The sequence below is a fragment of the Athene noctua genome, chromosome 7, assembly GCF_965140245.1.
Source record: "Athene noctua chromosome 7, bAthNoc1.hap1.1, whole genome shotgun sequence".
Taxonomy (NCBI): Eukaryota; Metazoa; Chordata; class Aves; order Strigiformes; family Strigidae; genus Athene; species Athene noctua.
Window position 1 is genome coordinate 35,074,677 of NC_134043.1, and position 27,184 is coordinate 35,101,860.

Below are 27,184 nucleotides of genomic sequence, written 5' to 3' on the forward strand. Positions count from 1 at the left end.
AGTCAAAGAATGTCCTAATTAGCTATAATAATAAATAAGCAAATAAATGAAATGTTGTACTTTGAATTAATTTATAAATATACAGAAAGTAAAAGGCAGCTTTTTTTTTTTTTTTAATTGAAAGGGACTTGCCACCATTATACCCACAGAAGAGATACTCATGAACACAGTGCAACAGTCCCATTTCCTCAGGTAACTGATAGTGTGGTATCTGGTTCACTGGAAAAGAAAAAGTAGCAGTGTAATACATGAAAGAAACTGATGTGATGCCAAGCTATTAAGTCTTATCAAATAGATGTCTTCTCAGCTTCAACATACCAACTATATGAGACTGCTTTAATCCATAGCTATAAAAATAAACACCACAGACCACAAAGATTAACACCATTTCCTGCCTCTCCATACTGGCTACAAAATATTTTGATTGCACTTGAGTCCAGATCTAATGCAACTAAAGAAAACACTTGTCAGAATGGAATTTTAGAAAGCTGATGTCAGTATCATACTTCCTACTTCCATTTTCTCAAACTACTCTGGCCTTTTTCAGTTATACTTATCAACTGGGAAAAAAAGAAAAAAAATACCTGAAGAGAATTATTTAGAGAAAAAAAAAGAAACCATATCTCATTGTGATAATCCATTAACTGCAAAAGTAGGTCATACCATTAATTCACTTTGTTTATATACATTTCCATTATGTTATTTTGTTTTCTGGAACACAAGGTGTATTATTAACTAATACATAAGATTAAATAACTTACATCCAACCACATTACTTAGCCAATTCTAAAAAACACTAAATAGCACAGAAATTTGAGATCTTAAAAACAAAACAAAAACTCCCTAAGCTTTAATGGAAATGCATGCTGATTTAGAGCAAGGCTGAAAGAAAGGTATAATTCCCTTTTCCTACTTTTTTTTAAATTCAATCACACACCACCTCCACTTCACTACTGACCCATGATCCTGCAAAGCAAGGAACCAGCAAAACAAGTATCTCCTCCTAACATGGGACTTGACTCTTCTCCCACTTCAGATTCATTGCTTTGTGAATTCTTTGACCCTGTGTCCATTTTCTCCCGTCTACATTAATTTCAAATCAAAACAGCAATACTGGAAACATCCATGGTAGTGCTTTAGCAAAAACAATGATCTTCCTGGCTTTGGGGGACAGCAGTTACAGTTTGTGGCATAGTTGGGGGTTGTTTATCTCAATGCTTTGAGGAATACTTAGACATGGAAACCAGTTAATAAATTTCCCAGTGGTAAAAAGCCTAATATCTAAGTACACTTTTTTCTAGTAAATAAAGTTCATTGAAGTGAAAAGCTTAATTTTTCAAAACAAGTTAAACTCATTTTATAATATTTTCTGCCTCTTGTTTGAAAATACAGCAATTTGACCACAAGAGAAAGAATTTTTAAATCATGAATTATTCCTAAGTTTTCCCACAAAAGTTGGAAAAGAAAAGAAATAATACCTCACTATGCCAACATTAACAAATGCCTTGTTTTTCTTTTTAAATGATACACACTAATATTCATTCATCAACATAATAAATATTTTTTACTTTTGTCCCACATATGCATACACAGATTCCTTCAGATGCGATTTATAGCTTCCCCCACTCTAATCTCTTGAGAAGTGCCACATAGCAATCAGGGAATTTCTATATTTCCAGGAGATTACATGATCTCAAGAAGTTCAAATTAATACAATTATCTTCTCTGGATGTTAATCTTATCAGCTGCTTTTCAGCCTGACACACAATATGGGAAAGAATGGCACGGTTATTCATGGACATAAATCATTCACTTCATTTTATTCATTTTACTGGACCATAAACTTGATGATATCCCAATGCTTTATTTAAATAATATTTCAGTCAGGAGGAGACAAACCAGTCTCCTATGGCTAATTTTAAGTAGTATTATTAGTAGCTTTATTAGTATAATCAGAATCTATTTTATAGCAACACTTGGAACAAGGATTTAGCCAACTCCTGAGGGTTCAGGCAAAATTATCTGGTCCTCTCAGAAAGTTTACAGTGGTGTCAGTGGAAATACTAAGTAATCTGCTACAGATTGGGAATTAATACACTGAAAATTGCCTGTTTCATTGCCCGTAGTCTTTATCTCTGACATGAGCTTCATAGGGGTCTAAACCCAGACATTTGCATGCATAACATTAAAAGACAGCTGAAACAGCATCAACTGACCACTCACACGGGTGGACCATATGAGGTCAAAACTGGGCCCAGCTTCTCATCCAGGAGTGGAGAAAAGGTCTCTCACATTCTCCAATTTGGACATAAAGAAGTGTGAAAGCGCTCAGTAACAACACCCCAAACACTGGACAGGGCCCTAATCCAAGCCTTAATTCAGGCATTTCAGGCTACGTTGGATGAGGGCCCAAAAAGTAGCAATCGAGTTGTTACATTTCCATTTGTTGTTTTTCCAGTTTAAAAGTGTGTGCATTACGGGAGTTTCTCCTGTCCCCAAATTACAGCCTGGGGGTTAGGGAATATTCACAAATTTATGGATGCGCTTTATATGTAAGGTAAGCATTAATAGGAATAATATTTTCATCGCATGATTGCTGACAATGATTACCATTTGCTAGACACACCACAATGAACAAATCAGCATCACACTAGAAACCCTCCCATCATTAGTACATACATTATGATTTTACAGACAATGGGGGAAAAACCCATGTGGCACACCTGGTCTCTGGATAATGTTGCACATATCTGGCTTGCCTAAATTATTCCACTTAAGTAATGGAACCACTGTAATTTACACCAGATGAAGATCCGTTCCAAGAACTGCCTCTTCCAAACAGAGATGTCATGACAATCAGTCAAATTATCTGACTTGACAGTGCTTTTTTTTATGCATTAGTTACCCAAGTGTGACATTGCAATCAAAGGAAAAATATACTGCAGAATTAGTCAGTGTTGAAAAATGACCCAAAGGATTCACTAAAGATGTGACCAGTTTCACTACTGCTCAACTAACACTTTCACAAAAGTGCTGAGTGGGAGTTGGCTTCAAACACAGCATCTAGAAAATCAGAAAAAACAGTTCAGTGTTGGGTTTTATTCAGGGGATGGAAGGGTGGGGGTGTTGGGTTTTTAGTGTGGGGTTTCAGGGTTGGGGTTTTTTTAAAGCAATAAGGTCAGGAGACAACTCCTCTCCACTGGAAGCATCTTGTTCCAATCTCCCTGATTAATGTGCACCGAGAGTCCCATTTTTATATCTCCATCTACCCTAGCATGTCAGTAGCCAACAATCCTCATGTTAATCTGGTGCCAAGAATAACATTACTGTATTTTCTCCTAGCAAAGTCAGAAGAGTAGTAGTCTAGAAAGAACCAGGGAGACAGAACCATGACTGAAATGGGGTATTACACCATTCTCCCCCCTAAATTAATAACCTACCAACCATCCCAATTACATTAGAATTTTGTATTATCACAATTCATATATAACCTTTGACAGAAGTTTATTTACTGCAAAATTTCTACCAAGGAACAGTGGCTAATAACATTAATTTTAAAGCAGTTTTTCTAAGTAAACCGAGCTAATCCTAAACTGCCGGTTATATCCTGATCTCAGAAGGTTAAATGTAGCCTGTTCCCTTGTCCATTGCCCAGATGCATGAAAGCAGACCCCCTCCATTAACGGGGTTTTAATCCTAGCTATTCCAGAAGAACGTTTTGCACTTGAGGTCTGAGACTCAGAGCACACAGGGAAATCTCTGCAGCGTGCATCAATGACCTTTTGCAACTGAGTTCTGGTTTAGAAACAGGACTTTTCAAATGTCCCAGCATGTGCAGTTCTGGGGGTTTGGTCCAGATCCAAAACTCTGGGCTTGTTTAATAAGAAGATTCCAGGCAGTCCACAGCTGACCCCGGCCAGTTGCACTGGAGCTCCAGATTGCTGACGTGGAGGAGCAATACTGCGCAGGGACTGAGTAGGTCCAGATGCTTCTTCTCTCTTTAGAAAGGAAATTATAGTCTATGGAAGAGCAGTTTAGCACAGCCAGATTTCTATTCACATTTCAATTTCATGATCTGTTGGAATATATTAACATGTACATTTTTAACTCCAGCAGAGACATAGCTTGTTTCTGGAACAAATGTTTGATAGAAGCTGAGTTGCAGGGCCTAAGGGAATGCGAGGGGCTGGATGATTTCATTTCCCCTCAGCTAAGGCAACTGGCAAACATGGGTATGGTTTGCTGCTTTTTTGCTTTTATTGTTATGAATTGTGAGAATAATTGATGGCAGGTTGCCTAGAGCCTGGGATAGGCCTCCTTCATGAAAGCTGAAGCAAATAAATGGTGGATTGCCTTTATTTCACTGGTTCTATGCTGATTTCAGAAATAACAAAGATCTACTTAGTGTGTGAAGGTACCAGCCTAAAAGAACGGAGCAGGTTCGCTGCACACAGTGGCAGCCTTGATATCACCCTTGGATCAGTAACTGCTCCTGGGTCTCAGCACTGACTCCAGGCACAACCTCTTCAGGTGAAAGGGATTTTGATTTCCAAGCAATTTTCCTCAGACCATTCCCAAGCTTGGAACTTACATTACATACTGCAGACTAGAGGAAAAAAAACCAAAAAACAACATGTGAACCTCTTGAGAGCTGTGTTAAAAAAGAAAAGAAAAAGAAAAATAGCATGTTTCAGTCCTGATTTTCTCCACCAAAACTTTTCTTGTGCAAATAAACCTGTTAACATTGCATTCAAATAAAGTGTTTATCATCTCAATTATACACAAAATCTGCACGGGTGTCTCTCCCTCAATGTTATTTCAATTCCTACTGCATTAAAAATATTTCCACTACATGTAAAATATCTAAGGTTGCTAGTTCAGTGTTAGGTTGTACAGGAATCAAACATAGTCGAGTTTCCACTTCACAATCAGCTTAGTTATTGGAATAAGTTTCCACTGTTTGAAACATTCGTTTGAAATTAATCACTTTGTTTACTTTCATGCTAATCTATCAAGGATAACGAGAAAAATGGACATTTTTATTCAACTTTTGCAATATAGAAATCAAGTCATTATCATTATTAGGACCATCGATCAATCATCAGGTTTCTAACTGTTTGTTTCACAAGTGGGAATTCCTATATATTAAATAAATCAATTCTCCCTTTTTACCCACAAAGCAATTCACCTATAGTGAAAAGAATTTTGGAGCAAATGAGAAGTGAAGGATTCAGGAGTCCCCAGTTTGAATGAGTGCTGGAAGGTGACCACCAGAGACATTGCTGAGGCCAAGTGGGGTGCAAGGAAGGAGCAGGGCCACAATTGTTGCTGTTCATCTTGCTTAGAGCAAGGAAAACTGGCATGTGAAATGAAGAAATTTAATGTCTTAGTCAAATAAAAGTGAATTCCCTGCCTAAAACATGTTTTTCACACTAAGAAGGGGGCAGCTCATCAGCTCGACTGTCCAGTCAAACTAAACACAAATCTAGCTCCACTGCCCTAAGTAAATGACACATTGCCAGAGTGAAGTTCCCCCCATCATCCTACTCATACTTGGAAGTGAAACTACATCTTCTGAAGTCTCCTAATGCCCTGCCATAACTGAGGGCTGAGTAACAGGCTCATGATCAAGCCTGGAGCAGGCAGGAGATACTTATAAATTCAGAGCAATTAATTCCTTGATTGACTGAACTAAAAATACAAAAAGAGTTACATACAGCAATTCCTATTGTTCACTAATAGTGTTTCCAGACAAAATATGGAAACAGTCAACCTCACAGCAGTGTTGATACAGATGATGTTTCTTTCATGGTGTAGATTTGAGGGGAGGTGCAGCAGAGGGCATAACTAACCATATATTTCCTGTAAATAGCTATGTAATTTCAATTTAACTGCAGTGTAAGGTCTATAAACTCCCTCTGAAATATATTTTCTATGTTCACCTCACAGTTATCGTTGGCTGGATTTAGGTAATTATGTGTAGTTTGAGGTCAGTATAGAAAACAGGCCTCAGTCATTACTGGCAGGCTCTCTCGAAAAAGAATATACTCAGAGGAGCCCAGTGATCAGGCACCAAGGCAAAAGAGCCAACAGGTAAGGTACAAAACCCGGGATTGCTTCGTTCAGAACATAATTACTCTTCAGAATATCTCAAGGGCAATAAATTAAATTCCAGATGCACATCTGGTAATAAACAATGAAATAATAGAATAGCATCCATGTAAATCATCTCTCTGGTAACAGAAACATTTCTTCCAAATAGGACAGCATACAAAAATGTTTAACAGCCTTTTGCAAGACATCCTCCTGCAACTGAGCTACAGAATTTAACATTCCTGATGTAAAACAGGTGTCTAGAGCTCACTGTGAAGCACCCTTGTCCAGAAGATGGTCACTGTGTGACTAAATCTGTAGGGAGAGCCTTCACTACTGCATGCTCCCCATCAGTAACCAAAGGGAATATGCAGAATCAGCAGACAGCTGGAAATAGATGTCTCATCACTCTGTTTCCCTTCTCCTACCTATGAGCGGTGCAACATCCTTAATGCATGAAGAACTTAGGCATAATGCATTGGTATGTAGACTGTTTTGGAAAGGAATGACATTTTACTATGATGTAGCAATATGATACTTTCAAAATAATCCAGAAATAAAATCCATTTCAAAGTCCACATAATAAAGGAATATTAAAATATGATTGAGGCACTTTAATAGATCTTGAGAAAAATTTCTCTTCAAGTTTCTATTTCCCGTTTTAAAACTCTCTCAGTGCTTGAAGAACAAAACCATTATTGCTGCCTTGAAATTTTAGCACCAAGTTGCACAGATCTGAAGAGTTTGTAATACTGACACAAGAGGTGCATTGCACAGGAGCTAGACTATGCTTCACACAGGCTCCAAAACTTGCTTTAGAAACTTATTCCCTCTGAATCAAACCTCAAGCACCTGAACACCTGGTACTATCTTTTTTAATATTAATTTCTTATCAATGTAAGTAACATGTTAAACTGAGTGGAAAAAATTCCTACACAATCAACAACTGATTAATTTTAGGTAAGTGCTGGACTATTCACTTTATACAAATAGAGAATTCAAATGTACAATGACTCAGAGAGAACACTCCTTAATCAAACATGCAAAGTCAGTTTGGATCAAAGGGAGTTGTAATATGTTTAAGTTTTTTCTACTCTCTGTTCTGTTTTTCTTAATATTCTTATGCAGCCTGAGTAACATATGTATCGACCTGTTCAAGACTTCATCAAATCTTTCCTTCTTACTAGATAAGGGATATTCATGCCCAGACCAAACAGTACCCATTAGGATACATATTAGTGACCTTTCTTTCCGCAGAGTTTCTCTGAGTACATACCATCTAAAGCACTGGTGCAACATATGACTTGAACTTTAATCTCATATGACAAACCAGAAATTTCACAGGCTACAAAAACCTGAATTTTGCAAGCATGTCAGACTCTTCATAATACAGCAGTAAGTGTACTAACACAGGTGCTGGAGAACTCATTATCCATCTACTTGGACTGAAAGAAAAACATTGCCCTTCAGGCACTTGGCGTGAAGACAATTCCATTTCCAAAACCAGAGCTGTCTGGTAACAGGCTCCTGCATGTTTTCTACAGGATGGGAAGGAAAAAAAAAAAAACAAAAACAACAAAAAAAAACACAACCCAAGAAAACTAACATAAGCTAGAACAGAGAGAGAAATCATTTTGATGAAATACTTTGTGTTCTTTGGTAGAACATCTATCAGTAGCATTAATGGCTAAATCTTCAAGTTCTCCCAGACCCAAATCTACTACTGGGCTACAAAAATGTATAGCAGAGCTATACATGAAGGATGACACATGCTTTCATCATCCTTAGGAACAAAGGATATGTTTAGTTCATTAAGACTTGAAACATTTCAGATGCCTGAAGAGATTGTGCAGCATTGCACAAAAAATATGATTCTTATAATTGTATACCATCTGTAATGACCTATGAGTTACACAGCAGTTGCTTTCTCCTTTTAATATCTGTATTCCTGAAAAATTGACTTTGCTATTCTTAAGGAAACTGAAGTTATTAGTTAAGTTTTTCAGTGTAACAGAGGCTGTCAGCCAGAACCACATGCAATCTATTTTATTAAACGTGACTTAATCACAGTTGTATGATACCATTTGTTGCTGTCTTCTCAGAGCACGGCCAGCAGTACTAGAAGCATCGCTTTTATGGGACACACGAAGGGACAAGGGAAGCTTCTACTGCATTAGCTCCAAAATCATTTGCCAAATCCCCATCTTATACTAGATAACTCCAGGGGAAGGAAAGAAAAAAACAAAACAAAAACCCACCCAAACCCCAACAAAACCACCACCACCCCAGGAAAAAATCTCACCTTCTACCTACTGAGACAAGTACTAAGAGAACAGGGCCTCAGCAAGTTCTAGCCTTGAACTTCACAGTTTGTTAGATATCAAAAGGGCTCATAATAATTACCTATTTGTCTTGCTTGACTATGACAAAATGCCTGAAAGCTAGCTCTGCCAGTTTAATAAACAGTTATAAGTCAATGCTATCTGCAAAAATAGGAGCATCAGTGTCCTAGTATTTACATTTCGTTGTGAACTGCATTACGTTATATAAACAAATTACTTAGAAATTTCTAAGTCTTGCAGACTTCAAGGAGGTATTTCAGTCTTTCAGCCACCACAAGGGAGGAGATTTTTGAAAAAAAAAAGAAAAAAGAAAAAAAGAGAGAGCAAGCACACACACACACACATATGCAAGAGTAAGATGAAGAGTTAATGTAGCCATATTATAAAGAAATAAAATTCAATTCAGGAAAAAGTCATTCTGATTTTTATGTTTTTGTGATCATAAGTATAAACTGGTAATTCTAACAAACAAACACTGGAAACTAGTTTTAGTGAAGTGAATCCTTTTGCTAAACCAGCCCCAAATCTATGGTTTAAAGTCAGAAGATGAACCATCCCCTTAATCCTAACCAGATTCAGTTTTACTGGATTATACTTGGAAATAATAGGGATCCATTAAAACCATACCTTTTTTTTTCTTCTGTGAGGGTGGAAACAAAAGGACAAACTGAAGAATGAACTTTAAACATGGGCTCAAGACAGCCTATACTTATTCTGTAATTCATTATAATAACTGCTGTGCAGTGCCTCACAGCTCTCTTCAAGAGTAAAGCCCTGAAGTAACTATTTGCTGAAGCTATACACTCCTGCATCTTGATACTCGCTAGCTAATTTGAGTATTGGTGGCTAGGAAATCTGGGTAACATGCAATTCAACAGTGCATGCTTTCAACTCATGGGTTTTCAGCTTTATCTCAAAAGCAGGGATGTATTTTCAGACTCATGTTGTTCAGAAGTTTAAACATTTAACCTATGGGATAAGCAGGCTTAAAAGGAGGAAAAAAAAAAAAAAAAAAAAAAGGCAGCACAAAGCAGAATGTCTTACTCCTTCTCTCAAGAGAACTCTACTCGCCAAGCAGTCCCAATGAAGCAATAGGGGCTTTGAAAGCAGGAACATTTGATGCAGACATGAAGAAAAACAGTAGGATCTTGTCCTCTTATGTGGCATTTTGAAATTTTGTGCCCTGAATTGATCAGTTGTGATTCCTGTCCCAGTAAAGACTGGTAGGGAACTATCACATCAGAAGGTTTCTTCTCATGGCATTGAGTCAACACTAACTGACATTTATAGGAGAGTAAGCCACAGCTGTGTTCTGTTAGTAAAGAGGACTGTAGGAGCCTCCCCTTTCCAGGGCCAGTCACGTTGCCTCCTAGTACCACCCCTCCAGCCTAGGGCTCCTGAAAATTCTCCCACACAGAGCTACACACATCAAATGTTAAGTCACTATCTGGTTTAGGCATGCTTGATTCTACCCCAAAGTTAAGCCTTGTAGCCTGACATAAAATTTACCAAGAGTTTGTCTATCATACTAAGCTCCTCGATCAACTTTAGAACCCCAAAAGCCTTAATTGCTTGTTCTTCAACACCAAGGTCCTGCAATGAGCTTTTCTGCATCAGATTTGAGCACAGAGCAAACTCAAATCAAAGCCACTGAGATTCTCCTGGTTCACCCTGAAACCAGCAACTGGGCTGTGTTTGTGGGTTGATGTTTACTCATGACTGGAAGCAATCATCAGTCACAATCATGTAAATTTGGGCAGAAAGATAGCAAAATTCAGCATGGTAGTTGATTACAAAAAGTTTGCATGCCTCTAATACTCCAGTGATAATAGATGTAAAAAACACTGCTCATATGAAAACAAGCTCTATGTGCACTTAATTCCTTTCAGTATAACTGATGAAAGATTTCTAAAATTACTTTATTACAAGTATCTTACTGCTACATAATTCTTCCCAATTAATTCTTACTGCAGATGAATAGATCCCGATGTTGCCCTCTTTCAAATAAAAAACTGAAATAATTAAAGTCTTCATTCATTAAGGTAGTTAGGCAAACATAACCAGGTACCAGTCATCTCATTACAAGGAATAAGGCTATTCATTTGCTTCAAGTTAGATTCTAAAGTACTCTCCTGAATGGGAGATTTAAATCACCAAATATTTACTTTCTGTATTCATTACATTCAAACACAAACAAAATAAACTGTCTATCTTGCACAGTGCCTGTAAAATAGACAAATTCCATCCTGCAGAGGTTTCCTAGGAAACCAGGGAAGTCTCAAAGAAACAGAGAACAGCTGGAAAAAGGAAAAAAAACCAAACCACACACACACAACCCAAAGAACTAAGTGCTCCATATCCTCAATTTTAAAATCATTAGAAAGATATTACTAATAAAAATTATAGCAGTGCAATTCACACTGGCATTCTTCATAAGGGCAAACATGCACAGCCTGAAGAGATGAAGATTTAACTCTTCTCTCCCCATCATCCCACCCTGCCCCCCAAAAAACTACCAAAAAACCCTAAGAGGTGTGAATATTTTGATATAGTGTGATAACTCTGCAGAGCTTTGGTCTATACATTAAAAGGATGGCAAACCCCTCAGAGAGGTGTGCTTACTGAAACCTGACCAGCAAACAACAGTTAATGTGATTTAGCGTCTGGAGATTTCTTTGCTGAGGAGCCAGATTCCACTTCTGAAACGAGTCAGCTATTCAACATGAGAATCCGTGCAATTCAAGAAAATATATTATTAGCGCAATGACTCAGTATTGTATATTGCAGTAGTACCCTGAGGCTTCATTTGAGATCAAGGAGCTTTGTGCTCAGCACTGCACAAATTCATGGGAAGGTCCTTCACTTTACTGTAACAACATAAAATAAAAGCATGCCCAAGATACTCGGTATCCAAGTTTTGATAAAATTTTCTACCACTACAGCTAACATTTCAACCAGAAAAAAAAAGAAAAAGAAAGAAAAAAACTAACCTCAGTCCTAATTTTTGAAGTAGGCTTCCGGCACTCTGCCAGTCTTCCAATATTCAGTGCTGTCACAGCAGCCATGCTGTCATGTTGGCTCTTCCTTCCCTACATGGCTCCATTTTCCATGTTCTGCTTTCTCTTGTCGCCAGGCTTAATGTCTCTTACATCAGGTTCTTCCCTTCCTTCACTGCCAATGCATGTTCCAGTATTTTCTGACTCTTGCCAAAGCAAGCATTTAAACATCTGGAAATCATCCTCCATTACTTTCACCAGCAAGATGCGTCTGTCTTGCAATGTAGTTCCCATACAGTTGGAATGTCTGATACCTTAAGACATCACACTTTTTATATATATATATATATATTTATATATATATATATATATATAAATTACACTACATATATCTAACACACTATATATTACACTACTCTTAAAATTTAACATGCAGCAACTTATAAACACACATGAATTTATTTTCTAAATGTAAGCATATATACTGGTAGCTTTACAGCCCAAAACATTCCTGATTTGAGAGAGTTCTAGATTACAGATATTTAATTTAAAATAAACATGGAGCAATACATTACAAATCAGAATTGTGTTCTTTTTCTAGTGTATGAAATTTGAAATATCTTTTCAGTAAGACTTCCTAAAAAAAAAAAAAAAGCCTTTAATGAACAAAATGAGATTTCAAATGTAAAACTGGGACTCTTTTGTATGATCCACCCATGACGACATCGAGTGCTATAATTTGAATACTAGGGCTATAAAAGTCTTAACTATGTCTTCAAAAGTTGTTGCCATGTGCATTCCCCTTCACTACTCAGACAACTGAAGCATTTTTTAAAGGTTGTTTTATAAGATACAGGATGGCTAATGCAACAATTCTGTCTTCTAAACCCTTTCTCAAAAACATATTTTTAATGCCTCACAGGCCTAAAGAAGCACTATCAAGGCTGTTATATAGCATGTGAAAAGCTCTTGCATGTTCTGCATGAATTAAAGAAAATACACCTTCAACACCGGAGGTTCTTTAACTGCATCATGAAGCTAAGAAGCTGATTACCTTTTCTTTTAGAAACTAATAGTTTTTCAATGTCTGCATTAGGGTGCATTGGTTTGAGGTTTTTTGTAATAAAAGAAGCCCTTCCTTCAATGGAAAATTAATACAGAGGAAAAGAGATACTACTTTCTGTCTACACCTCTGAAGGAGTGGAAAATGCAAACTATTTCCACTCCTCTTCCATGGCCTGAAGTAGGGCAACAATGCCTCAGCCGCAGAGAGCCACAGGCCCCTTGAGCGGTATGAGTACCACAACTCACACTCAGTGCCTCTCTGCAAGGTCCTGCCTCTCTTGCTTCCCTCCTGTCCTGGTTCAGGTCGGATAGGGTTAAGTTTCCCCAGCAGTGTGGAGGGAGCTCCAGCCGGGTTATTCGATACCATGCTGACATCAGGTCCGGGCGCCCAAGCGCAGGAAGAGCGAGGGGCGGCTTTGTTCCGCGTCGGTATCCTTCACTGCTGTATCCGGGCGGTACAGCTCTGCGAATCTCTTGTTCTGTTCATTGTTATTACTGTTTATTGTTATTGTTGTTGTTCAGTTTGTTATTTGTTCTACTGTTGTATTAAATTTTCCCTTATCTCAACCTCGGGGTTTGTATCTCACTCCCTGCCCCGTCCGGTCCGAGGGTGGGGGAGGGACAGCGGCAATGTGGTCTTGGATCCCAACGGTCTAAACCACCACACCTTCATCTTCTTTCTCAGAGCTTTGGACACACTGAAGATGACTCAGTCTGGCAGGTGTGCACACAGCAAAAGTATTGAGTAAGAGATTCAGCCCTCAGAACAGCTGTCCTATTCAAGTCTGGGTCCCCTAAATTTCCATTTTACCATCTTTATTCTCCATAAATTACCGCTTAAGATGACACTGGACTTGATTACTGAAGGATGAACAAAAGCCTCTCATCCTTTTCCTCATGCTTTTTTGCCTAATGGATCATGAAAACTATATTTTTCTTTACCAAATCCTACTATGCAACAAATAAGAGCATCATTAGTTTTAGCCCCCTCCAATCACAGGGCACAACACAAACTCTGTTATCATCACTTCAGCTTACACTTCTCCAAGATAATTCTTTTTTTTTTATTTCTTAGCCATATTTTTGCACAGATGGCAAGCATCCTCATTATCACCAGTGAATTTCATTAACATCCTGATTCTTTCCTGATCTAGATTACAGAAGATTGACTGTGAAACCATGAGATTTCATCCACAATGAAGATACATTACTCTTAATCATGTACCTTTATTTAATCTTCCCACCACTCACAACATCAACACTCATGCTGATACTAACTTCAACATTTCATAAGACAGTGAACCAAATGCTTTACGAGCAGTCAAATGCTTTTACATAAAACCAGCATAAAGCCATCAAGTAACAGCCTTTTAAAATTATTGGTGAGGCAACTCCAGAACCATGTATTTCCAGAATTTACCAGAACTATAATAAATTACCTTTCCTTGATAGAAATAATACATGACAGCTAAAGACACCTTCAGCCAGATCAGTACCAGCAGCCATGACGTTAGGAAAAGTTAAGTCAGGAAGACCCCAGAACCACAACATGCTCTGCTAGCTGCCTCAGTGGTTAATCTCCATTTTAGTTGATTTAGTTGGCAGGTTTCTATGGGCCTGGTCACAGCTACCACAGTGAATGCTCTCCCCTTTTTTGACCTTAACCTCTTGTGCAAAGCATTACTACCATTGGGACTGGAACACATGCAAAGATAAGTGACATTAAAGTATATTCTCATTTTCTGATGGGAAGAGGAATTTCAGGAAACCTCCAGGAGTGAGACGACCTGGCTGCTCAATGGTGTCTTTCTTATCAAGAGGCTCATCATTAAAGTTAAGAGAGAAAGCCAAAGATATATCATACTTTATTTAAAAAACAACAACAAAAATACCCCAAATAACACGTGCTTATTGAACATATTACTTGTTAATGATAATTATAATTCATAAATCAGGTCAACTGAGTGTTTATAATCCAGGGTAACTTGATTTCCATAAAATAGCACTGGCTAAACCATACTTGTGCCCAATAAACCTAATCATACATCCTAGGCTAAAGGAAGTTCCACTTGCCAGTAAGATTTCAATTATTTATCTCAACACTGCACTATGGGTGCTGCTATCCAATCACTGAACATGTGAGGAATTTGGAAAACTTAAGGACTGCAGCTGAGGGGAAAAAAAACACTTTAAGATAGACAGGAAACAAGACAAAAAATAGTTATCATAGGATAGCAATCACTGTGACATTACATCATGTTTTAATTAGATCAAAAGATTTGTTAGAACCCTGTAAAGAAAATATTTTTGAAAAATTGAGTGGAAAACAGGCGATCAAGCAAACACAGCTTCTGTTCACTGCTTCTGCTTTAGTTTTTTCTTTAAATATTTTATCTTGACCTACTGGGATATTTCACAGGACAGGAGACTAGAAAGTGATTAAGGTCTTCTATGTTTTTTGGAAGTGAGATGACTGCTTTAAACAAAACCCTCAGCATAACCTCTGAGGTTACGTGTAGTAATACAGCTATCCATGTACAGGTGACAGTTCTTAAACAAGGAACAGTTTCATCCTGGCTTTTAGCCTGTATTTTCATTACCATTTTAACATGAAGTATTAACCTTGGAGCAACTCATGATGACACCTTTTACCTCCCTTAATCTCTTCCTGCACTACACTGTCACTGTGTCTTTAATCCTTCACTTCGGATGGTCAGCTTGCTGAAGGATGCTGGCAAGCGTTTCATGGCCGAAGAGTGTTTGGAGAAGATACTGTATGGACCTTCTCAGGCAGACATCTACTGCACAGCAGGGAACAGGCTTCAGTGAGACAGTTTACTCTTCTATTCCTACTCTAAATGAGTTCATGTCCAAAACTCTGAATTCCTGCCAGCAGTACCAGAGTCACTGCTTGTGTTTCTATTCAGCCACATTATCCAAAGAACAGGGGGACAGAGATTCAAATTAATTCTTTAGTTCTCCCATGCTACCATTACATAGTCCAAAGGCTATAAATGAAAACCAGTGAAGACACAAAACACCATGGAAGTTTTTCAGTATAAAAACAACCCCATTATATCATTCTCCCAACTGTACTATTTACACAAAGCTGCAGAAAAATACAAATTCTCCAAAACTCCAATCAAGTTTCAGCTGGCAGCAGCATAGTCAAAGAACAACCGTAGACCAGCTCTCCAAAGACAAGACCTATCTTCAGCAGCTAATAAAAGCGGAATCCCAAGGGTCTGGCTGAATAGAGGTTCCCTGTGCAGAGAATATCCTACCACTGGCCCTCTGACAGTCACTCTTAAGTCTTCATGCTTATATAACACATGACCTTTCTGCAGCAAACACGGGTAGGATAGTAGAATAATGGAATTGTTTCTCACTACAAGAATAAAAGACAGCACAGCAGGCTATGAAAAATGTATGTTGCTTACTCAGAAAAGATAATTGTAAGTAACGGTTTGGATATTTTAATTACCACAGCACCAAGGGCTTATGAGCATCCAAAGCTTCCTACATGCTGTTGTTCTTATAACCGTAAATCAACCTATAAAACAAGAATTTATACAAACAAATTATGCCACTTCCTCTAGTCAGTATCACTGTTTAAAAGAAGAATTTATACAAACAAATTGTGCCACTTCCTATAGACAGTGTCACTGTTTTATCCTCTCCAGTAGTTCAGCAATAGCACTAACTTCAAATTTCTCAGAATTTAAATCAGGAAAAGCATACATCATAGAACATAATCTGTGACAAAAAACTGTGGAGAAAAGGTATCATTTGTACACACACAATGTATTGATTACATTAAAGAGGTAAACAGTACATGATGTGACCTCTGAAGTACCTTTCATCCTCAGAGTGTTAGGTGATTGACAAGCCATCTTTCTTCACATTGAAAGTACCTGATTTCTTAAATAGTGGAAGAACACTTATACTACTGAAAGAAACACATTTTCCTCACTCCCTTCTCATTATGCCTTGAATTAATACATAAGACATTCCAGTTTAAATCACACCTGACCTTCTGCATGAGAGCCTCACCAGAGCTTTCGAAGGGCAGTTTAACAAAGTGGGTCTGTTGCAATTTGAGATTTCAAGCAGTGAGCGCAACAAACTTTGCTTGGGTTCTGGAAGTTCAAACTCCAAGAAGCCTTTGTCAAAAACTGAAATTCTAAGTTAATATGATTAATTTAATCATTTTACGCTAAATGATACTTGGTTTTGCTCTGCACATTAGATTAATAGGTTCCTTTGCCTACAAAATAAGTGCAAACCCAGTCTCTCTTCCCTGGTCCAACTGAGAATCCACTGGATTAACACTTTATTCTTTCTAAGAAGGATTTCTGAGAAAAAAATTTATATCATCAGGACTTTACACGCAAAAATGTGCTGGGTCACAAAGACAAACATGGGTAGAACAATCAGTGTACATATAAGGATAGATCACATGCCTCCAGCTGGAATTTCGACTATTTTTTATTATTTCTCTATTATTTTTTGGCACTGAGTTCGTTGCCTTTTTCTGTATATGGAAAAATAGTTGTACACAGGCCATGAACATCTGCTCAGCTTTTTTAAAGGATCAGTGTTGCATGAAGGTCTCCCTTCTGAGTTTCTGCTTCCCCACACGTATGCAAGAATCTGTGTTTCTTTTCTCACAAAACACAAAAACAAGTAATGTGGTGAGTTGACCCATTCTAATTCTAACCACAGAAAAATCATATAAATTCCAGTTAACCCAGACAGAAATAGTAAATAGTACTTAAACACCAAGTGCTGTTCCTATGAAGGGTTTCCTAGCTAAATTTATAATAAATTGACATTTTTGGTGGACATTTATTTTCTCTGAAAACTGCTAAAGAGTTAAGAAATGTTAAAAGGCTTATTTTTACGTTAATATACGCTACTGTTAAACAGGACCAATCCTGCAATGTCTTACATGAACAAATCATCCCAACAGAACTTTATCATACTAAAACAAATTACAAAGATGAAAGGACTTCACCAAGAAATGAAGTGTGAGCATGCCAAAATGTGAATGAGAGCATGAAGTGACCATTTGGTTGCTATGGCAATAATCTATATTTGTAAATATTGTGGCAAAAAAATGCTTGCACTAACAACCACAACATGCAAATATTCTTCAATTGCAAAGTATCTTCTAAAAAAAAAGACAAAACAAAACCAACAAGCTAATGGGGATAGCTTAACCTGACCCTCAATTTTACGTGTTCCATAATTCTGAGTAAGTTTGTCCAGTCTGAGCAGGAGAAATCTTCTTGAGGACTCTTCCTGTGGAAATTTCTGTGCAGAGCCTCCTTCCCACACTTTTATAGGCAGGGAAGCCAACCACAGATATTCAGAAGTCATGAGTCAGTCCCCAAAGAACTGTGACTTCTTTTTATCCTAAATAATGGATTCTCATTTTCTGCTTGTTTGGAGCTATAATCACTTCTATTTTCGAGTTATTTGCTATGATTAGACACACAAACAATGATACCTACGCACATTCACACACAGATGCACACTTTCTCCCTAAGTAGAGGTACACATATAAGTGAATGACCTTGGGATCTGGAACTTTGGGGAAAAAGAGGGCCCAGTCAGCATGGGTTTATGAGAGGCAGCTCCTGCTTGACTAACCTGATCTCCTTCTATGTCAAGCTAATTCGCTTAGTGGATGAGTGAAATGTTGTGGATGCTGTCTACCTAGAATTCAGCAAAGCCTTTGACATGGTTTCCCACAGCATTCACAGGGAGGAACAGGCTGCTCATGGTTTTGATGGGTATATTCTTCGCTGGGTAAAAAACTGGCTGGATGGCCAGGCCCAAAGTGGTGCTGAATGGAGTTAAATCCAGTTGGCAGTCACTCTGAAGTGGTGTTCCCCCAGGCTCAGTATTGGGGCAAGCTCTGTTAAATCTTTTTATTTAGTGATCTGGACAAGGGGATCGAGCTCACCCTCAGTAAGTTAGCAGATGACACCAAGTTGTGCAGGAGTGTTGATCTGCTCAAGGGTAGGGAGGCTCTGCAGAGGGATCTGGACAGGCTGGATCAATGGCCTAAGGCCAGCTGTACAAGGTTCAACAAGGCTCAGTGCTGGGTCCTGCAACTGGGTCACAACTACCCCACGCAATACTACAGGCTTAGGGGAGAGCAGCTGGAAAGCTGCCTGGCAGAAAAGGACTTGGGGGTGTTGGTTCACATCTGGTTGAATACAAGCCAGCAGTGTGCTCAGGTGGCCAAGGCCAACAGCACCCTAGCTTGTGTCAGAAATAGCGTGGCCAGCAAGACTAGGGAAGCGATCGTCCCCCTGTACTCAGCACTGGTGAAGTTGCACCCCAAATACTATGTTCAGTTTCGAGCCCCTCACTATGGGAGACACTGAGGTGCTGAAGCACATCCAGGGAAGCACAACGAGGCTGGCGAAAGGTCTAGAGCACAAGTCTTGTGAGGAGCAGCTTAGGGAACTGGAGTTCTTTAGCCTGGAGAAAAGGAGGCTCAGGGGAGACCTTATTGCTCTCTACAACTACACAAAAGGAGGCTATAGGTGAGGTGGGTGTTGATATCTTCTCACAAGTAACAAGTTATAGGACAAGAGGAAATGGTCTCAAGTTGCACTGGGGAAGTTTAGATTGAATATTAGGAAAAATTTCTTCACCAAGAGGGTTGTCAAGCACTGGAACAGGCTGCCCAGGGAAGTGGCTGTTGCCATCCCTGGAGGTATTTAAAAGATGTGAAGACATGATGCTTAGGGACATGGTTTAGTGGTAGACTTGGCAGTGCTAGGTTAACAGTTGGAGTCAATGATCTTAAAGGTCTTTTCCAACCTAAATGATTCTGTGATCCTCAATATAAGACCCTTGCTAGAATTATAAGAATTAGTAAGGCTTTTCTTCCCCCCCCCATATCATTCTCTTTAGGAGCTTTGAGGAGTCTTTACAAAGATGAAAGATCCATAAAAACCATCTGGTATTAATGCCTAATAATTCTTTTACCTCCTCATAGCTACAGCAGACTTTCCCTCACCATCATATTCCCAACACTTGCACTAGTGAGGAGATTGTGCAACATAGTAACCTCTTTTCTCCCTAAAGATAAGGTCTGTAATATCAGTCAGGGGACAATGGATATATTTAATAGCCCCCAAACAGCTGATGTGCTCCTGTCTCCATTAAGGCCAGTCCATTCTCTTTCTCCTTTACATGGTTTCCAAAGTGAAAGACCTTGAAAACTCGAAGAGGATCATGAATTCACATTGGATTTTCTTGCTTACACTGTCAAACAAGACAAATTAGATTTAAATTAATACCAGGGCTCACACTGATCTCAGCTGAAGTAGGGCTGACACACAAGAATGGGATGAGGAAGGATAAATTGCTACAAAATTCACAGACAAGGGTGTGTTGCAGAAACTGATGAGAACCTAAAGACAAACAGGGGATTGCAGTGAGAAATATGGGAGATGGTGGCAAAAGACCATCACTGCCATGTCCACGTGGAATTTGCGCTCACAAATCCTCTTGAAGGAGGTGATTCCCACAATTTCAGCTCTGGTTCAAGTTGACTGGGAAGTCTTCCACTGAAGGTGTGTTTCTACTTTTCTTAAATAACTTTTTTGAAGAAAGCAATCACATTTACACTCACTAGTGAATGGGAAAGATCCCAGAAGCATACACTGCTTCTGCTGTTTCTTCTATCCTGAGTCCTAAGGAAATAGGAAAGATAATACAGTGTGTGGAAATCCCTACACCAAAAAATTTTGGTGCTTCCAAACATTCAGTGCTTAAACAGCATGTAATTTCAGCCATCTCCTGGGCACTTTTTGGCCTTACTGCATTTCTGAACTCATCTGGGCACCTACACAGAAATTAAAATCCTTTCAGTCTCACCAGGATTTTCCAGTGCTGACTTTATACCTAAATAACTTTTAAATAGGCACATTTAAAACAGCTATTCTCAGGATGACCAATTTTGTTTTGTAAGTTTGAAAATGTCTGTTTTCCATGGTTTTATGTGCATTTTAAGTGTGTATACTATATAGCACTACCAGCCAAGTGTTTTTGAGCAAAACAAATCAATCTGCGGTGGTTCCAAACGGAAAAAATGAATATATAAACTGGTATTACTTAAAAACACAGCAGTGGCTAAGTGCCAAAAAAAATAAAGTGCTAAGCAGTATGTTTGGTTTAAAGAAGTATTACAATTATTTCATTAAAATTTTTAAGCCATTTTACCTGCTTTATTCTATTCAACTTTAGTTATCAATCTCACTCACCCTTATCAGGATAAAGTCTGTAACATACTTCTGCAAAAGCTATTTCTTTCTTCCACTGTGGTTGAGGTTGACAACCTGTATTTAATCCTTCTCATTTTTTCTAGGACTGGCCTGAAAAATGACTGGTAAAACACCATTTCACATACTTTCTGAAAGTCTGATAGTTTTTTCTAACCTAAGCTTCCTGAGGCACCTTCTTTTGCTTCCCCAGATACCTCCAATATTTGTTTACCACAGCACCTATATTCAAATGACACATATGACCATCTGAATGGGGAGAAGCGAAACAGCTGTATAGACAAAATCACCAGCAGTACAATACACTGTACACCGATGTTAGACCTCTGCATAAGTACTAAAACCAAGACAAACCAAGGGTAAAACACTGCCCATTCTGCAGCATTACTGGGCTTCAACCAGGAACTAAATAAAACCTCTTGTTTATGCAATTAAACCAGATCAGTCTGTAGGATGTACCCCCCCTTCTTCCTCACTGTGCACCATCCCTTACAACACACTCAAACAGCTTTGAGGTTTTTTTCTAATATGATAAACACTGGAGAAGGAGCCTCCTCGTATGTATGGTAGACAAAAGCTATTACATTTTCAAACAGGAAGATGAGTAAGTGCAAACAGATGTCACTAATTTATTACAATGGATTTTGCTCTCTTACTTACCACGTAACTCTCAGTTTCCTCAGACATCAGCATATGGGAAGTACATCCCAGAAGGTGTTGCTACACTACTAGCTCATCCCATAATTTCCATAATAGCAACAAACTAGTGAATGACACTTAACTCCACAGAAACCTCACATAAGATTTGCCTTTAAAAAAAAAAAAAAAAAAAAAAAAACAGCAAAAAAGCTATCATTTTTACTAAATGGATACCAAAAAATGAAGTCAATGTTTTCACAACTGTTTTCTTTAGTATTATGTGTAACTGGAAAACGGACAATATATCCCTCCCTTTATGGCAAATCCATGAATTATACACCCAAGATTATATGAAGTGCCCCCTCTATGGGACTCCTTACACAGCTGTGTGTAGTCAGGTCTCATTTTGCTTTGCAGAACAAAAGTTTCAGAATTATTGCACTGTTTTATTCATCGGGCTTTGACTCCTCCTCACTCGTGCAATGCAGCATATTAGCAGAGAAGTTCAGTTACAAAAAAAAAAAAATTAAACTCTTGAAAATGCGTGATAAAGTAACTGCAAACGGTATTGTAGGGTAACGTACTAGTAGTCCCTTTGTTGGGCGCTACTTGGAAAGCCAGCGTTACACGCAAGAAGCCTAGGAAGTATGTGCAGTACAACAGCTCCGGGCTGTCCCACAACCCGCGTTCTCCCATTTCAGGCAAGCGCCCCGCAGCGCCCCGCAGCCCCGAGCGAGGGATGCGGGCAGGCACCGAGCGAGGGATGCGGGCAGGCACCGCGCGTCCTCCGCGCCGCCGCGCTCGCGCTCTCCGCCATCCACACCATGTGAAGCAAAAACGAATGTAAAGCAGCCTAAACAAGATCAGCTTACGCGGGGCAGGTAGGCAGCTCGCCAGCCCACCGGGGTGGCTACCGAGGGCCGCTGCCGCGGGAAGCCAGCCCCCGGGCCGGGAGGGGCCACCGCCGCCTGCCCCCGGGCTCAGCAGCGAGCGGCTGGGTGGCGGGGGGGGGGGGCAGATGGAGAAGAGGAGAGAAAGAAGAGGACAGGGGGGAAATCCACGTTTCTGTACTTCTCTAAAACAAAGAATGTAGGAAAGCAGATGTAGACGACTCCGCCCTGCAAGGCTTCAGTGTTTACTTCAGCCGCTCGCCCCCCCGCCCGGCCCAGGGCTCAGCCCCGCGCTCCCCCGGCTGCTCCTGTCCTTGGGCCGTGCGTCCCGCTCCGCACCCGCAGCGACCCCGCAAAGCCGAAGCCCGGCTTCCAGAGCTTCCCTCTCGCCCCTGCTCAGGCGCCCGAGCGCAAACCCCGCTGCCCCCTTCGCTGTATATAAAAGGGAGAGTCTCGTTACTCTTGTATCCCAGAGGGTATAACGAGTGGGAGATTATTGAATTGGTTTTAGTGGGAGAAAGAGAGAAACTCACCACCGTCATATTCTTCCTCTTCTTGCGCTTTTATGGTTGCAAATCGCCCTAATAAAGCAGCAAGGATGAAAAAAGTTCTCGTTTGTACCCAGATTGCCATCATGCCTAGATATTAGGCATGTATCCTCCCGGGCAGCAAAAAGCGCAGAAGCATAAGGTTATTTTAGCACCATGAAGCCAGCTGGGGAGTGTCTCTGCCTTTCAGCATCAGTTCCAGGACAAAAGTCTGCGAGCCCTCTTTTTCAGCACCAGCTCCAGCGCAGTCTGCAAACACTCCTTTCAGGGGATGCAGCTTTAAATAGGAAGAATGCTGCCTCCACTTCTCTTCCTGCCCCTTTTCAGCTCGTTCAGGCTCCTAATCATCCACTCCCTGCCAAGCAACAGTCTGATTGATGGTAAATAACCGAATCAGAGCTGGCTTCACTCTTCCTTGAACTTTTCTCTTTACGAGCACACTTGCAGGATATTTTCCTGCTGCTGTGCGGTGCATGTGCTGTGTGAGGACCATTTATTAAGCCAGCAAAGCATAGTTCCGTGAGAAGCTGTTAGGAAGAGAAAGCTCTGCTTTTCGCACACTCGCTTCCTGGGAATGGAGGGTGTAGCCCCCTTTGGGGCCGATTCCCTTATTAGGAACTTGATCCCTTCCAGCTTGCCGAGAGGAGGATTTCCTCCTCTCCCCTGATAACAGTCCCCTGCCTTGCTGTAGCTGCATTATCAGACGCGACTCCGGTCCCTTGAGAGGGGCCACAGCTTGTTTCAGGAACCTGTAAATAACCGCCTTTCCCCCCCAAAGGGGAATAATCTTTCTCATGTGAATTCTTTTCTGAGTAATCTTTCCTCAGATGCTTAGTGTGCTCTGTATTTACTGCCCTACCAATTGGAAAGGCTATCACAAATCTCTGGAAGATGCTATACACTTCTCACACCAGAATGACAACCCAAACTGTCCAATTATTTGCTTTTTCTCCCAAGCTCTCCACCTCTATTCCCTGACAACTGAAAACCTACCTAAGCCCCAGCCTAGTATTTACCCCTTAACAATGCACCTTAATTAGCATTCTAGCATGGGCACTAAGTAAATCTCTCGTTTGTGGGTCACTTGTAACTGGGAGTAGGATGCTCGATTTTTTTTCTTCCCACAGTGTTTGCTGTCTGTGGAGCTCCATCACTAATCTAATCATTTGCTAAGAATGGGGTTGCCTATACCTGCTGCGGGGAAACACAGATTCATCTCTCGGAAGGTTTTCTACCTTGCCATTTCAGTTTGAGAACAATCCCATTTGAAGTGGATGCTGTGAGAAGTAAACCTCTTCACCTGGGTTTGTGCAGGTTGGCAACACTAGCCCACTCTGGTTATCATGGCTTGATTTAGCACTTCTCAGTGATGCAGCATCCTAAAGCCTGTGAAGTTCTCTTCTGTCTCTTCAAAAGATCAGCCTGCCCTGAAGAGGAAAGGTAATCCAGAAAATGGTATAGCACTGCAGTGCTACATCACACCTACTCTAGTAGCAAACCCAGCGATTAACATAAAATATGCTGAAAGATAACAAAATCAAAATTCCCTGCTCTCTTGCACCAAGCAGTCTTGACACAGCAGTCTGAAACCCATACAGGGTTTCACTTCAGGAGCATAATATCCCACAGTCCCTGTCACTCAAGAGTGGTAGCTATGAGAAAAAATAGATATATTGAAGCTGTGAAAGCCACTGCAATTTTATTCTGAAAAGCAATCATAATCATTGGTATCAGCTGAGAAACTCAGAACTGGAAAAACAAAAAGTTAACAATTGTTAACCCACCCAGTTGTAGGTGAAATTCTATTTTGACAGGTTCGTGAGTACTCGCTCTGGTCTGCTGGTCTCAGAAGTCATATTTCATATGTCCTACTTCAGCAGAACTCCAGGAAATCTCCCTTGGAAAGCTGATGTTATGTGGATGCTGGCTAGAAACATCAAGTGCTTTAGGTCATATATCTAGTTTAGAACCAGATCTGATCTTTGACCTGTTCTATATGCACATTAGTTATGGGAGAGTAGCAAAAAAGAAAGATTACAGCCATAACCCAGCACTCTGCCATTGCCAAATCATCACATGATATTAAACAATGCAAAATCACTATATACATTAGAAAAGGAAAATAACAAATTTTAAAAACCACACAAGGTTTCCCACAGTTGGGGGTAACCTGTCATTTACAGTTTTAAGTACAGAAATATTAATAATTTAAGAGAAAGGCTGAGAATATGAACAGTATTTTGAAAAGTCTTCTGTGCTTGTTAATGAAAAACCATTACAACAGACATGTAGGTGTTTCTGAACTATATGCTACTAAATGGAGAAGATTTATGTGAAATTTCATATAATAAAGCTGACAACTGCTCAAAGAACTCACAGCTGAAAGTGCTCCACGCAGCCTGGGGAAAGCTACAATGAAACCACAGGTCATTCAGAGTCTACCACAGAATCACAGAAATGGCCACACACTGGTAAAACGTGTCTTTATAGTTGCTAACTTAGATAAATTAGATAAATTCTCAAAATTAGATAAGTTTTCACACTTATTTCCCCAAGTCTTAAGTTTGCAACAGGTTGGTAAATTCCTAGTGTGTTCACAGCAAGAATGAGCCTTACTGTCATTATCTCTTACAGCCTCTGAAAAAAACACCAGAACATGAACAGATTTGAATTATGGTGACATTTCTTTAATCCAGATAGCTCATTAAAAAACAAAACCAAAAAAACAAACCACAAAATCAGAATGTCCTCTTTTACTATTTCCAATGGAACATTTTTCTGAGGAGTCCAAGAGATTTTCAAAGATACTTTCTGCCATTTCAGGTCTAGTCTCTCCTTTGGAGAGATTCCTACAGCAATATCTAACTGTTGCCCTTGAAATCTATTTCTATCTTGGTCTCACCAACAAATTATGCCACATAACCAAAACAGACAAACAACAGAGAATACAAAAGGATGTAAATTGCTTAGAGAATTAAACCCCTTATGCCTCCTTATAAATACTCCCTTTTACCACGGATGTGCCTTTAAAGAGTTTTTCAGTCTTATCACAGGCATTGTAACTGGCTATTAAGTGTATCATTTTTCATTTAAACAAATTCACTTCTAGGCCTAAGCTATTTCATAGCATCACATTAGATACAAGTGAGAGAAATTACTTACTTAGAACCACAGACTAAGCAATTAAGAGTGGGCAGATAAATAATTCCAAGTATGCTCAGTGTCACCTCCCCCTCCTCAATAGGGGAGAAACCAGCATTGCATAGAATAATGCTGTATATTTATGCACAACTGCTTTCCAACCATTTTTCACTTTTTCCATCATTTTTAGGATTCTGTAAGAACAGAGGAATGTGAAATTTAGCAAACTAGCCTAAGGTCATACATTCAGTAGAAGTACAGCCAGATACAGACTTTTTGGAGCTCATTTCCATTCTGTGCCAAGGAAAACTTATATGGGATGAAGATTCCTTGGGAGGAGAATCCAGGGCCCCAACTCCTGGAACCAATTCCCTTCCAATACACCTTCACTCTACTCATTATTATACATTAAGCTTACAGCATGTAACAAACCCAAATTTAGTAGAAAAGAGCCACTGCAGGAGTGGTAGGACTGAATACTCTCCCCTCTTTCTCTAGTCTATCCCAGTAGAGCAATAGAGCTGGAAACACAGGACACAAAAACAGTCTCTTTCTACTAGCAGGAGATTCTTTGAAATTGGAACCATCTCAGCTACCAATTTGTGGCTGACTTCTGACTCCCAAGAGATGAAAAAGTGATATGACATGATTAAAAGACCAATTTCTAATGCTTCATGCTTCACACTAGAGCAACCAGGTGCTTTTAAGATTGAAGGATCTTTATATCAACTGAAAGGAAACAACAAAACAAGAGCAAAATCTTCACACAAAAGCAGTGCGTGCTTCTTTATGATAGGCTCTAAAAAGTCTTCATGAAACAACAGCTGTCCCCAAAGCTAGGACAATTCTAGAAATGTCAAGATCCAGCACTCAAAAAAAATATAACGAAATACTCCCTTATATCCAGTCTATTGATATCCATTCCTTTATTTTAGCCAATAAGCAGGGACTGTATGGTATCTGACCTAAAAATCATATCTGATGTTCAAAGTCATTCAAAATTCAAAGAGCATTTTCAGTGACAAATGAATCTAGGGAATACTATTAAGAAATCGAGAGGACTCAGAAGTATATTAAAAGGTAATTCACAGGCTTATACCTTTCAAAAATCTCCAAGTCAGGCCAGAAAAAACAAACTATTATTAGCTTAGGATGCTTCAGAGC

General features: G+C 39.5%; 1 protein-coding gene across 1 annotated transcript in view; it reads right to left on the reverse strand.

Annotated features, from left to right (window-relative positions):
- Nucleotides 1-23,143, reverse strand: part of COL5A2 (collagen type V alpha 2 chain) — a 113,293-nt gene extending 90,150 nt beyond the window's left edge. Inside the window, exon 1 of the mRNA XM_074910584.1 lies at nt 22,865-23,143. Within this exon, the coding sequence (XP_074766685.1) occupies nt 22,865-22,967 (103 nt within the window). The 5' untranslated portion in view covers nt 22,968-23,143. The remainder of the gene's footprint in view (nt 1-22,864) is intronic.
- Between the last annotated feature and the right edge of the window lie 4,041 nt (nt 23,144-27,184).